General features: G+C 37.4%; 2 protein-coding genes across 10 annotated transcripts in view; both read right to left on the bottom strand.

Moving 5' to 3' along the window:
* LOC122928299 (protocadherin gamma-A4-like) overlaps nucleotides 1-15,590 on the bottom strand; it is a 299,736-nt gene that overhangs the window by 160,923 nt on the left and 123,223 nt on the right. Inside the window, exon 1 of one of the 9 annotated variants that reach the window (XM_044281012.1) lies at nucleotides 6,099-8,633. The exons of the other annotated variants lie outside the window; for them this stretch is intronic. Within the exon in view, the coding sequence (XP_044136947.1) occupies nucleotides 6,099-8,525 (2,427 nt within the window). The 5' untranslated portion in view covers nucleotides 8,526-8,633. Of the gene's footprint in view, nucleotides 1-6,098; nucleotides 8,634-15,590 lie in introns of those variants that run through there. 9 annotated transcript variants of the gene reach the window in all.
* LOC122928302 (protocadherin gamma-B1-like) lies at nucleotides 2,623-3,322 on the bottom strand. The gene has a single exon (XM_044281030.1). It carries the CDS (start codon nucleotides 3,237-3,239, stop codon nucleotides 2,721-2,723), a length of 519 nt encoding a protein of 172 aa, XP_044136965.1. The 5' UTR covers nucleotides 3,240-3,322; the 3' UTR covers nucleotides 2,623-2,720.

The following is a 15,590-nucleotide window of genomic DNA, read 5'->3' on the forward strand; positions in this document are numbered from 1 at the left end:
TCACAGAGATTAGCGACGGTTTTAAGAGGAATTTTAAGTTTTCCAGAAGTGTTTGTTGCTGTAATGTGCATCTGTCTTAAGATTACTTAACATTATATGCCACCCCTTTACTGGACTAAGATGGTAGCAACTTTTATAACGTTTTAAAAACGTTGACATTGATATATCTGGCTTAGATTAGCTTTGCAGGTTAATTATGGCCACTTTCCCACTAACTGGACAATCCCACGATTTTTTTTATGGATTGTCCAGGAATTTACGGCATTGGCATTGCAATTTTTATACCACTGTCATTGTGACTATTGATTCTTTAATACAAACCAAATGAACCCCTTCCTCCTGCCACACAATAGAATTTGGACTCAAACCATACAGCTAAAGCTCTGTGGTTCCAATAAACATATGGCATATTTATATTTCCCAAAGTATAGTAGCACTCTTTCCTAATCATTAACGTAGTTAAGGCAATACACTCTATGCTGCTTTCCCATTGGGGCTTGAATGCAATGCAGGCATATAAGGGCCACATAACAAACTCTGGTATAAAAGAAAGCCAGACTTATTCAACAGATGGCATTGAAAATTGTTTTGTTATGACAGTAATGGAAGTATCCATAATCAGAACTTCAACTTGTTTCAGTAATAACATGTCCATAGTATTATTAAATTAACAGCTTCAATACAAAGTATAAGTCCCAAATGGCTTACAAACCTTTGCAGTGAACTGAGCTCAAGAACATATAAAACATTTTAAAATACATAAATAGATAATCATGCCTAAATCGTACAAGAAAAGACTACTGAAATAAACTTACACATCTGTATATTAATTCATGATTCCCATTTTAAGCACAACCATCATCCACTCATTGCTGAAAATATTTACTTCTATATCAGACTTAATGAATTGTTAGTACGTACATTTTATTAATGAAATTGGACTTTCAGATCTCTTTGAGATGACCACTCATATAAGGATCAGAGCTGGTCTTAAATACATACCTGTGTTTCTGTAGATGAAGAATTCTTTAAATGTTCACTTCCAATCCCTGAGTCATCACCATCTATTAGACTGTCCACAGGAACATTGTGTTGAGGTTTAAGAAATGCAAATTCCTGGTCACTTGGATCCAGAGTTACACAAAGATCATATGAATATGGCAAAGGTAATGTGCCATTGCTGAACTGTGAAATGAATCTGGGATCAACCTGTGGATATAGACTAGTACTCATTGATTGAAATGAGGTAGAAGACTTGGACTCTTTATATTTGGAGATAACTATGATAATCACAGTCAACATGAAGAGAAAGGAAATCAATGCCAAGGCTATTACCATGTAGAATTGTAGATTGGACTGAGATTCCTCCTTTTCAGTGTGACTACTCAGCTTAGGATGGACCTGATGAAAATGACCTGCAATCACCATGTTCATAGTGACTGAAGATGAGCGGGATGGAATCCCATTGTCTTTTACTAGAACCACAATTCCATGTTTCATGATGTCTCTTTCTTGAAATATACCTGATGTTCTGATCTCACCTGTGTACTGGTCAATGGTGAAGAGTGATGGTTCTGAAGACTGTAAAAAGTAAAACAACCAGGCATTGTGTCCAGAGTCAGCATCCACTGCCACCACTTTAGATACTAAAGAGCCTTGATCAGAGGTCCAAGGAACCATTTCAAATGTTGAGCTGTCATCCTCTGATGATGGGTAGAGAATGATGGGTGAATTATCATTCTGGTCTACTATACAAATTCTTAGTGTTGCACTGCTGTTCAGAGATGGAGATCCATTGTCTCTGGCAATGACTTGGATATTAAATTCTCTATCCTTCTCAAAATCAAATGACCGCTGAGCATAAATAACCCCAGAAACTGGATTCATGGAGATATAAGAAGACAGGAGATCTCCATTATCTCTGCTCATTAGAGAATATGTTATCTTAGCATTGTCTTCACTGTCCATATCTTTCGCTTGAATAATAAAAATTGATGCTCCTGGTGAATTATTTTCTGTGACTAAATGCAGTGTAACCTAATTTCTCAAATATTGGTGCATTGTCATTTATATCTGATATGTGAAGGCTAATAACTTTTCTAGAACTCATTTCAGGAGATCCTTTGTCTGAGGCTTGTATTGTGATGTTGTATGATGATATCTTTTCTCTATCTAGACTACATTTTGTAATAATTTTATAAAAATTCCTGTTGTTGTTATTAACTCAAATGGCAAATCATCTGTTATTATACATTGAACCTCACCATTTTCTTTGGAGTCTGCATCATGAACTTGAATTAGGGCCACCATAGTTCCAGTGGCTGAATCCTCCGAAATTATATCTGATGATGTAGTTATGGATATCTCAGGAGCATTATCATTTTCATCTGTTATTTCTATTAAAACCTTAGCATGGGCTGCTAGGCCTCCATCATCCTTTGCTTGCACAGATAGGTCATAGAATTTATTGACTTCATGATCAAGTTGTCCTTTTATTTTAACTTCACCATTATTTGGATTTATAGCAAATGTTTCAAAAATTATGTTTGCTGTGCTTATAAGTGAATATGTAATCTGTGCATTGACACCTTCATCTTCATCACATGCACTAACCTGCAAAATTGTTGAATTCACTGGTATATTTTCCCTAACACTTATTTTATATACATCCTGTGTAAATATTGGATAATTATCATTAGAGTCAATAATAATGATATTAATTAAGCAGTGCCTGTCTGTACAGGATTTCCACCATCAGAAGCTGTTAGAATGAGTTCATGCCTGTCTTGTGTCTCTCGATCTAGAGGTTTCTCTAGTATGAGCTCTGGAAATACACTGCCATCAGTGCTGACCTTCTCTCTAAGAGCAAAATACTGATTTGTACTGAGTTTGTAGCTTATCAGAGAATTAATACCTATATCCAAATCTTCTGCATTTTGTAATACAAATTTTGCTCCTGGGGAGGTTGATTCACTGATTTCTAATGTCAATGTGTCATGATGAAATTTAGGAGGATTGTCATTTATATCCTTGATATCAATCTTAACACTAAAAATGTTTAAGGGGTTTTCTACCACAGAATCAAATGTAAGGACACAATCAACTGAAGCTCCACACAATTTCTCCCTGTCTATCCTATCAGCAATGTATAAATTTCCATTATCCATATTTATATTGAGATATTTCTCAGGAGATTTTAGACACAATACGGAATTTCCTTTTGTAGAGATCCTTAACATTTAATTGAAGATCCTTTGCTAAATTTACCACAACAGAATCTTTTCTTAGTTCTTCATTAATAGAATAGTGAATCTGACCAGAGACTGAATGACACAGCCAGGAAAATAAGAAGGAACATATTACTTGCCATCTGAGTCCTTGCATTGATTGTCCTTCCTGTAGTTGTAATCCAGCCATCCTTCTTTACCAGAAATATAATGGTGAAATCCTTTGTTATATATGCAAAATACACTGGATCAGAACAGAAATCTATGAATCCTCTTTTTTGTAAATCTTATACCAGGCAAATCCTAATCTGAAATGCTATGTGTTTCTTCTTGCAGTTGAACACTGTCTGTATCATGTAGGTGATTCTGGATTTGCTGAATATTTTCCTTATTGGTGAACAGTGGCGCTCTGAGGCGTATATGGGGAACTACAGCATCAGTTACTTAGATTTAAAGTTTTCTGCACATAAACCTATTTATTATAAAAAAGTAGAACACTTACAGAATATAGAAAACTGATTTATATTATTTTTAACAAAGGTGTACCATATACAATCATTTGTAAACAAAACTCTATACTAAAAATATTATAAATTAAAAAAGTAGTATATTTTAAATCCCATAAGAATGTTCAGTTAAATCTATTTGGTTAAATTTCCCTCTCCTTCATACTTATTGCTTTTTTCCCCTGATATGCAATAATTCTATTACATCAAGCCCTTAGTAAGTCTAAAACGAGTGCCATGGTACTCATAATCATGGTCCAGTGATATCATAGTGATTCAACCAGTGGCCTTGAAGAAGGATTTCTATGGCCTAAATATGCTCTTTAAATGAAATCAAGTTTTATTGGATGACTGCTGCCTTAGAAAAATGATCTTCAGAATTATGACCGTGCTACTTTTACAAAATTTTTAATAACAACATTTCCAAAAGCTACATAGAAATGAAACTGAAAAATAATTAAATGTTAAAACTAAATTTGGGATATCCCATGATTAATATAAAAATTCAAATCAGACATTGTATAGCACATGACAATTTATTTCTAACAAAGCTAGAACCAGCCCTGTACCTCATATGGATCCAGAGATCTCATTCATTGCTCTGTTGCATTTATATCAAGCTGTCAGCTCAAGGGGAGGGTCATCTCTGCTCTATCTAAGGAGGTATGTCCATTCTCTCTCCCTATCACTGCTCAGGAGGCAGTTCAAAGATGAAACTGAAAATGTGCGGCCTTCTTAGTGAACCAGACAAAGAAATAAGAACAGGATCAAAGAGCTGGTGGCTCTTTACAGATAGACTTTATTGAATAACTATGTGGCAGAATTTTTAATTATATGCAATTACAAAAGTATTCAGATCCAGGTGCTGGTTTGAAAACTTTAGAATATTTTTCTAGGGACAACCCCTTTAATGGTGATAAGAAAAACCTGGGCATTTTGATAGGTGCCATGGATAACTTGAGAACTCTCAAAAGCGTTGTTAGAAATTAATAACTATACCTATTGTCAGTTAAAGTACGGTTCCACCCTTTCCAATGCAATGTGCTCATGCATCATAGTCTCCTCTAAGTTTCTTAGTTTACACATTCTACTTAGCAGTAAGGCAACTTATACTATTTTATGCACTCATCAACATATATGTAAGCACAGACTCGTCACCATCGCCACATATCTACTCTCCATATCTGTCAATCTTGTTTATATTACTCTCATAGTTGAGCCACTTAGCTTGCTGTTAGCTGCCTTAGAGTAATATACAAGAGAATTGCACCTAGACACAAATACAGTACATCACAATATATAAAATATGTAGCTATGCAAAAGTGGCCTAATAGTACACTTCAAGAAATTACATTTCACCTCATTAGTATTATACATGAGGACTATGTGTTAGATTGATATAAAAGCAAAATAAAGGAGCTGAAAAATGATTGCATGTTATGACATATAATTGCATATTATATATTCACTAGGTTGGTTAAAGATCCTGTTAAAAAACCTCAAAAGACACAGTTAACAAGTCCTACACAACAAAGTGTACAAAGCAATGTATGGGAAACTTTATAATATCTAATTAATTTCATTATGGCCAATTTATCATTCCGTTAACCAAAATATTATGATAATTTACATAGTACACATAGTTTGTTCTATGCAAACACAAATTTGCTAATTATCCTGAATCTTAAAAAAAAAAAAAGGCATATAAATCTGCCATGCTTCTGATTCTATGTGTCATGCGCCTACAGATCACATGCATATTCACTATTACTGTCTCCCTTTAATATTAAAAGTCATTGCTGGTCATAGCAGAATGGCACAAACAGGATAGGTCATCAGGTATCTGATTGTAGGGTGGCCACACCTTGGACCCCCACTGATCAGCTGTTTGAGAAGGCGCCAAAACTCCTGAGAGTGCTGCAGCCTTCTCCATGCTTACCAAGCATAGCAGCTATGCTTGGTATCACACTCATCTCCTTCACTTCTATGGGGTCCGAGCTGCTCCTATGCCATGTGACCGATGAACATGTTGTCACTTGCCTAGGGAAAGCTGATAGAAGGCCGCAGGTGCTCATAGGAGCACTGGTGTCTTTCTCAAACAGCTGATCGGCTGGGGTCCTACAGTAGGTGTCAGACACCCATTGATCAGATACTGATGTCCTATCTAGAGGATAGGTCATTGGTTATAAAGTCTCAGAAAACCCTATTAACTGTACAAAATCCAGTGGGCAAAAGTTTTGTATGCTATTAATGATAACGGCAAAAAGATACTTTTTAAAGGTGACTATAACCACCATATTACAGCAATAAATCAAATTTAGTAACACATATAAGACACTATACTATGAACAGATAAAATACATACCTTTGTTAAAACTGTTTCCGCAGGGTCACAGTTCTTTAAACTTTCAATTCCAATCCCTGAGTCATCAGCATCTATTAAACTATCCACAGGAACATTATGTTGAGGTTTAAGGAAAGCAAATTCCTGCTTGTTTGGATCCAATGTTACACAGACATCATATGAATATGGCAGAGGTAAAGTCCCAGCGTTGAACTGTGGAAAAAATCTTGGATCAGCCTGTGGATATAGACTTGTATTCAAGGATCCAAATGAGGTAGGAGATTTTGAGTCTCTATATTTGGAGACAACTGCGATAATCACAGTCAACATGAAGAGGAAGGAAATCAGTGCCAAAGCTATTACCAAGTAGAATTGTAGATTGGACTGATATTCCTCCTTGTTGGATTGACTGATAAGCTCAGGAATGACCTGATAGAAATGATTAGCAATCACCATGTTTAGTGTGACTGAAGCTGAGCGGGATGGAATCCCATTGTCTTTTACTAGAACCACAATTCCATGTTTCATGATGTCTCGTTCTTGAAATGAACGTGATGTCCTGATCTCTCCTGTGTGCTGGTCAATAGTAAAGAGTGACGGTTCTGAAGATTGTAAAAAGTAAGACAACCAGGCATTGTGTCCAGAATCAGCATCCACTGCCACCACTTTAGATACTAAAGATCCTTGCTCAGAAGTCCAAGGAACTATCTCGAATATTGAGCTATCACCCTCTGGTGAAGGATAAAGAATGATGGGTGAATTATCATTCAGATCTACTATACAAATTTGTAATGTTATACTACTGTTCAGAGATGGAGAACCATTGTCTTTGGCAATGATCTGGATGTAAATTTCTTTATGTTTCTCATAATCAAATGACTGTTGAGCATAAATAACTCCAGTGACTGGGTTTATGGAGATGTAGGTGGATATAGGATCATGTTCATTACTTCTACTCATTATAGAATATGTTATCTTTCCATTGGCATCACTGTCCATATCTCTTGCTTGAATGCAAAAAATTGAAGCTCCTGGTAAATTATTTTCTGGTATACATGTGAAATAAGCCAATTTCTCAAACACAGGGGCATTGTCATTCACATCTGATACATCAAGTCTAATAACCTTTCTAGAAGTCATTTCAGGAAATCCTTTGTCCGAGGCTTCTACTGTGATGTTGTAGGATGATGATTTTTCTCGATCTAGACTACTTTTTGTAACTATTTTATAAAAATGACCTGATGATGATAACAGTTCAAATGGAATATCACCTATAATTTTACATTGAACTTCACCATTTTCTTCTGAATCAGGATCATGAACATGAATTAATGCCACCACAGTTCTAGGGGCTGAATCCTCAGAAATGATGTGTGTTGATGAAGTTATGGATATCTCAGGAGCATTGTCATTTATATCTATGACTTCTATTAAAACCTTGGCTTTTGCTGCTAAGCTTCCTCCATCTTCAGCTTGCACTGAAATTTCATAAAACTGTAACACTTCATAATCTAAATAGCCTGTATTGTTTATCTCTCCATTTTGAGGGTTGATAGTAAAAGTCTGAAGAATATCATTTGATGTAGTTCTAAAAGAGTAAGTGATCTGTGCATTGATACCTTCATCTTCATCGCTTGCACTGACCTGCAGAATTGTTGAATTAATTGGTATATTTTCCCTAACACTTACTTTATATACATCCTGTGTAAATACTGGAGAATTATCATTGAAGTCAGTGATAATGATATTAATTAAGGCAGTGCCTGTCTGTACAGGATTTCCACCATCAGAAGCTGTTAGCATAAGTTCATGCTTGTCTTGTGTCTCTCGATCTAGAGGTTTCTCTAGTATAAGCTCTGGAAATACGCTGCCATCAGAGCTGATCTTCTCTCCAAGAGCAAAATACTGATTTGTACTGAGTTTGTAGCTTATCAGAGAATTGATACCCACATCCAGATCTTCTGCATTTTGAAGAAGAAATCTTCTTCCTGGAGAGGTAAATTCGCTCATTTCTATCCTAATTGTGCCAAGAATAAATGTAGGAGGATTGTCATTTATATCTTGAATATCAATCTTAACACTGAATACATTTAGTGGATTTTCTACCACAGCATCAAATGTAAGGACACAATCAGCTGCAGCTCTACACAATGTCTCCCTGTCTATCCTATCAGCAACATATAGGTTCCCATTATCCAGATTTATACTGAAATATTTCTCAGAGATTTTAGATACGATGCGTAATTTTCTTCTGGAGAGATCCTTAACATTTAACTGAAGATCTTTTGCTAAATTCCCTACAATTGAGCCTTTTCTTAATTCTTCATTAATATAGTAATGAGTCTGAGCAGAGACTGAATGAAAAAGCCAGGAAAAAAAGAAGGAAAATATTACTTGCCATCTAATTCCTTGCATTGATTGTCCATTCTGCAGTTGTAATCCAGCCATCCTTCTTCTCAGCAGAAATATAATGGTAAAGTTCCTTGTAATATTTGTAATCCAATGGAAAACAAGATATGAAACCTTTTTCTATGAATCCTATACCCAGTATAACCTGGTATGAAATGCCATGTATCTCTTCTTGGTGTTGAACACTGGCTGCATCATGGAAGTGATTCTAGATTTGCTGAATATTTTCTTTATTGGTGAACAGCGGCGCTCTGAGGTGAATATGGGGAACTGCATCATCAGTGAGGTTTCAGGTTCTTTGCTAATAGATGATAAGTTTTTGTATGTATTCTTAAAATACATATACAGTATTTATTTTATAAAGTTTTTTATAGTGAAAACCTGTGATTTTTAAGTTCAAAGTACAAAATATTCTTTATTCATAGTTTTATAATTTTATAATTTTAAATAATGAATAATTGCATTGTTGTTCATTTGGTAATTTTATCAATTGGTTATATACACTCTATACTCTATCAACTTTGAGCTCAATTCAGATGAATTTGGAACTGCAACTGCCATTTTTGAGAAACTGATCTAAGTTTTCTGGTTATCCATTTATCCAACTATATACTGTAGCTAAGCTGTCAACAGTAAGATATACCATATACTATAAATAAGAATATTTAAATTTTGTTAAAATTGACTAAAATAAAGACTACCCTTTTGCTCATAGTAACTAATCATAGTGCAGGTCTTCAATTATCGGATCTATAGTAAATGTTATATAAAAATCATCAATATAACACATTTTGCAATACATATGACACAATGAAAAACTAATAACACCTACAAAACCACTAAAATATAATTATAAATATCCTTTGCCATCTTTTGCTTTGCATTTACCTCTCTGATCCTCCTGTCCTGATATTTCATTATACAGATTTTAGATAACCTTTTGTATTTGCTATTACACTGCCTATAGTAGGGGTACATAACCTTTTCTGGTTACTGATGGCAGCAGTTAGAAATATTGCTCATGCAAATCCTTGGTGGCAATGCTCTGATATCATAGTGTTGCAATATTTCTTATGCTGACTCCTAAGTGGCTTATGCTCATGACAGAACTATAGCACTCTGTTACTATAACACAGGCTTCAATTGTGGCTTAGTATACGATAGCAGAGGATCTCTAAAACAACCCTGGTCTGGTAGAAACTTTTAACCCCAAGTACATAAAATGGCTTAACAGATATCCAAAGATATCACGTGCCTTTTTGGAGAAACAAGATTTTGCGATACCCTCTCCATTATATATATATATATAGATATATTTATATATGTGTGTGTGTAGCCATCCATTGGTGATGTTTTAGATTGAAGCAAGGGTTTTGCTAGCCTATATTGAATTTGTTTAATGAGAAATTTACTGTAGGTCCTTAACTAAATTGAAGCTAAAGATAGACACTTATGACTCCTGTCTTTTCCATCTGTACACCACCATTAAATCAGTACCGCTAAAATGAAACACTTTTGTGTTATTGTCTAAGACTTTAAATAAGCAGAATATATATATATTATATCTCAGGAAATACTTTTTTAGAGGGTTTGTCCCATAAAATATATTCTACAGTTTTCAAACCAGCACGTTGATCTGAATACTTCATAATTGCATGTAATTACAAATTTAGCTAAGACACTGAGTTAAAAAGTATCTTTATAGTGCCACCTTCTGGTTGTTTTTTTCACACATGCTCAGTTCCATCCTTTAACTGCATCCTGAGTTATGATAGGGAGAGTGTTAAAATATCGTCCAGCCGCAGCACAATGGACACACCCAAAACTACACTTCCCTTGAGCTGTTAGCTTTATATAAATCTAGGAGAGCAATCAATGGGGAGATCTCTGGATCCGTGTGAGGTACAGGGCTGGTTCTAGCTATATTTGAAAGAGATTGTGATATACCATATGATTTATATTTTTTAGATTAGTCATGAGTTAACCCCTTTAAGGCACTTTGGGGTTTGTTTAGGGGTATAATTCTTTCCATTGGTGAACTTGTACTATCATATGTATTTTAATAGATATTTAATTATGACAATTTATTAGTTCTCTAATACAAAGCCAGACTCTATTTTCATGACACAAGAGAGCATCACTTCAAATTTTTTCTTATTGGTTCCAAACAGATATGGTCTCTCTAGTTATTGACTGGACTAAAATACTGGCACCACTTACTTAGTCTTTGATATCCCTTGCACTGTAGGATTTATCCAATTTATAATGAAGCACAGGTCTTACGATAAATTAGATAGATCTAGATTGAAAGATATGGCAGCTATAAAGTCATTAGAAAATGTGTCCACTTTGTCGAAAAGCATAATTCAAGGGTATGAGTTGATTCCTGTCAAGTTTGTAAACATCCCATATTTCCATTCTCATTTTAACCCATTCCTTCTGTCTCCTTTTCTACAAATGTCATTAGGAAATGTCTGTCACTGCATCTCTTTGAGAGCCTAACCCCGTTATTATGACTTGTGAATGAAAATACTTTTACCTATGCAGCAATATATCAAGAAAATCTGAAGCACTCCTCATCATATAGAGGGATGCTAGATAGATAAGAAAACAGAAGAACTGGCATGTTCGGACCCAATTTTATCAAAAATATTTACCTCCACAGCCCTAAGTGATATTTGAGCAAGCCACCACTATCAAACACAAAATAGGACAAAGCCGCATACTGTAGGTAATAGGATAGGACATAGCCACAAAGTTCAAACTAAATATGAAAGGCTTCTTTCCGTGTCACAAGTGCATTGTGTGCAAGATATTAAAATTAAAATCAACATCAAGTTTTTTTTCCAAGGGAAGACAAAATCTATGAAATAGAATAAAGCATAACATTCAGGGTATGACAGTAGAAATATTATTTATTTATTAGAGCGCCTATGTGGTGACCAATATGTTGGCCGTATAGCACGCAAATAAAAAGCTTGCTTGGGAGAATATCTGAGAAATATTAGAAAGAGTTTAAAAACCCATAATATTTCAGCACATTTTGCAGAAAAACATAGGAGCATATTTCTGGTGCAGATTGCGACACAAAGGTACTTTGCTCCGCAATCTGTGACTTTTCCCTGCTTAAGCCACATCCACTTTTTTAGACCTGGTGTGAGCATGGAAAAGTCATATAAGACATAGAAAATGGTCTAACTGTAAGAGATCTAGGAAGCTGGCTTATATTTAGAAGCGGTGGTGGATCCACCAAAGTCATGTACTGTAGATGCTGGCACCACTTCCCTGAGGGCCTTATTAAGGCCAGTGTCTGAAACACCTGTCTTAATAAATTTGCCCCATAATAAAAATCCTAATGGATTAAAAGCATGGGGAATAGCCCCATGTGAAATAGAGTGCAGGGAAGGAGATATGGTAAAAAAGAATATCGCAGAAGGAAACTGAATATATTTATTAAACACACAAACACCCAATGGTTTAAATGTAGAATTACACCTGGACTGTTTACCTAAGTGTCACAGGGTTAACTGCAAAGGGTTAACTGGTAAGATTATGTGATGTCAGTTTGTGTGTGTGTGGGTGTAACCTTTTAAAACCTCTGGGGGATTAAGCAGCCCCATAGACCCCTGTGTCAAATAAACTATATCAGATCCCACCCAGGGTGCGCTTTTTGCTTCCAATTATGTGCAGTAAACGCCTGGACTCTATAAAGCAAAAAAGACAGCCACAGTGATGTGTAACTGCAACATCTGCAACTGAACTAGCTTGGAGAAAGAAAGAGGGACGCTCCTGCACCTAATAGCCGACTGCCTTGGCTTCAAACTGGCTTACTGGGAACATCTAACAGCACCACAGTGACTAATTTGATGAGATCTGGACTTTGCAACAATCCTCCTTTTTGATGACTAACAAATCTACTGTGCTATGTAAGAAATCTGCTCCAGGTCCAGGCTTTGTTGTTTTAATTGTGTTTAGTATGTGGTCTGTTTCACAAGGACTTCTTTGGACTTATTTTGAGCCACATATAAAATTCTATGCTATCCTTGTTTATTTGTTTCCCCCATTGACTATAATGGGAACTGGTTGGGATCAAGCCACTCCTCAGCATAAATGGCAGGATTCGACCAGACAAAAAAAGTTGCATACAGCAAATTTTGACAAGCCGAATCGATATCAGGAAATCTTATATAACCATATGCTCACCAACACAAACTTTCTCACATTTTAGGACTTTTTTAAAAAAATAAAATACATGTGTACAGTCTCTATGAAACAACTGCTCAAATATGTAAAATTGTATTCTGGAAGGTAATGTGTCATCAGTAACTATTGCTTAAATGTGGCTTTTATGTTAAACATCAGCAGAGCACCCGAGCACAATGGAAGTCAATGGGAGAACCCGAGCATTAAACCAGGCAACCCCTGCTTTGAAGAGGGGAGGATGTCTGGTTCTTATGAAAAGGTCAGAAATTGATGAAAACACCACCAAAATGGTTCAGGAACAGCATGAGGAGGATGTCTGGATGCATCTTGGACTTCCAGGTCACTGCTGGGAAACATGTTGTCCGAGTAGTACGCCACTTTTACAGACAATAATATGCACCAAAACATAAAATCGATTTTAGAGGAAAAATTGTTAGGAAACATTCTTTCCTGTATATTTACTTGTATATAAAGTGCAAGCGCTGCCAAAAATTACAAGGAAGATGCACTCCGATACAACCTGTATATCACATAAAGGAGGGCCTCATTCACATTGTGGTACAATTGTTCAGATAGTGGGACTCCTACACTAATAAAGCCTATGCACTAAGTGAAAGGGCTGCCAAAAATTACAAGGAACCGACACTCCAATACACACTTTATTACACATAAAGGAGGGTATCATACAGACCCTTGAAAAATTATGATTGATGGCCTGCCGGTGACCCTCAAAAACATTAGGAGCAAGGGCCTGCTGGTGACCCTCTAAAACATTAGCCACGAGAACCTGCTGCTGATCTGACCATCCAAAACATTAGGGATGAGGGTCTGCTGCTGAGCTGATCATCTAAAAAAATTAGGTGTGATGGTCTGCTGCTTATATTACCTTCTAAAATATTAGGGGTGAGGGCCTGCTGCTGAGCTGACCATCTAAAACATTAGGGGTGAGGGTCTGCTGCTGAGCTGACCATCAAAAAAAATTAGGGGTGAGGGTTAGCTGCTGATCTGACCTTCTAAAACATTATGGGTGAGGGTCTGCTGCTTATCTGACCTTCTAAAACATTAGGGGTGAGGGTCTGCTGCTTAGCTGACCATCTAAAACATTAGGGGAAAGGGCCTGCTGCTGATCTGACCATTTAAAAAAATTGCGGTGAGGGTCTGCTGCTGAGCTGACTATGTAAAATATTATGGGCGAGGGCCTGCTGATGACCCTCTAAAACATTAGGGATGAGGGTCTGCTGCTGAGCTGACCCTCAAAAACATTAGAAGCGAGGGCAGCTTAATAAGCATGTTGATATGATGGAGGAGAAGGACGAGAAAAGGAAGATTGAACCATATAACCTTTTTTGTGGTGGAAAGGGGGCATGGCAATACAGTGTATTCAATACACCAAAAAACCCACATTTAAAGTGCCTTTATGGTCAGCTGCTATCCTCTGGTAGAGAATAGTAGTCAGGGGCAATCCTCACCTTGTTCATTTTGATAACATTTTCAGTTGACAGTCGGATGCGCTTATCAGTTATTATGCCCCCAGCAGCACTAAATAACCGATCTGAAAACGCTGGCAGCAGGGCGTAGAGCGCCAGTTCATGCCATATGTCAAGCTTGGACACCCAATAATTGTAAGGCACAAAGGGATCATTGAGGACGCTGACACGGTCTGCTACGTACTCCTTCAACATCTTCCAAAACTTTTCTCTCCTTGTGACACTAGGCTGCGCATCAGGGTGAGGGTGCTGGCAGAGTGTCATGAAACTGTCCCAGGCCTTAGAGAGTGTTGCCTTGCCTTTGTTGGAACTGCTGTGTGTTCCCCTCATCTTCCCTCCTTGGTTGCCTTATGAACTACGTACTCTGCTACCAGCGTTGTCAGCTGGAATTTTGTGGAACAATTTTTCCACAAGGATCTTCTGGTATTGCACCATTTTGCTAGTCCTCTCCACCACAGGAATGAGAGATGAGAAGTTCTCTTTGTAGCGGGGGTCGAGAAGGGTGAAGAACCAATAATCGGTGTTGGCCAAAATGCATATAACGCGAGAGTCAGTGCAAAGGCAGCATAACATAAAGTCAGCCATGAGTCCCAACAGACAAGACTTTGCTGTCCTCATCAGGAGGATAACTCTCAATCTCCTCATCCTCTTCCTCCTCTTTGGCCCATCCACATTGAACAGAAGGAATAAACCTGCTATGGGTACTCTGTAGCTGAGGCAACTGTCTCCTGCTCCTCCTCCTCATCATCCAATTTGCGCTGAGAAGACAAACTAAGGGTGATCTGGCTATCACCCTGTGTACTGTCTTCCCCCATTTCAACCTCTTCCGCATGCAAAGCGTCCGCCTTCATTGTGAGCAGCGAGCGTTTCAGTAGACACAGAAGTGGTATAGTTACGCTGATAATAGCAGCATCGCCGCTTACCATCTGTGTTGATTCCTCAAAGTTGCGTAAAACCTCACAGAGGTCAGACATCCATGCCCATGCATCGTTTGTGAAGAGCGGAAGCTGACTGGAAAGGTGATAAACATGTTGCAGCTGGTATTCCACTACTGTCTTCTGCTGCTCATAAAGCCTGGCCAACATATGGAATATGGAGTTCCAGCACGTGCTCACGTCGCACAACTGTCGGTGAGCTGGCAATTGCAAGTGTCACCTAAACAAATAAGTTTCAACACAACGTGTTGCCGCTTCCCCACTGCAGTGCTACACTGCTTCCAGCTACTGACTGATGGCTGACTGGTGCTGCAAGATGAGAATTCAGAGGTGGACGTGGAGGTGTAGGTGGAAGAGGAGAAGGGGGCTTGCAGCCACTAATGTAGGTGGTGGCAGAAATCCTGATGGAAGTAGAGCCCGCAATCCTTGCCGTTGGTAGCACCTGTGCCATCCTAGGGTACGATTTGCTCCCGGCCTCC

Source organism: Bufo gargarizans, chromosome 2 (genome assembly GCF_014858855.1).
Source record: "Bufo gargarizans isolate SCDJY-AF-19 chromosome 2, ASM1485885v1, whole genome shotgun sequence".
In the NCBI taxonomy this organism is placed as follows: Eukaryota; Metazoa; Chordata; class Amphibia; order Anura; family Bufonidae; genus Bufo; species Bufo gargarizans.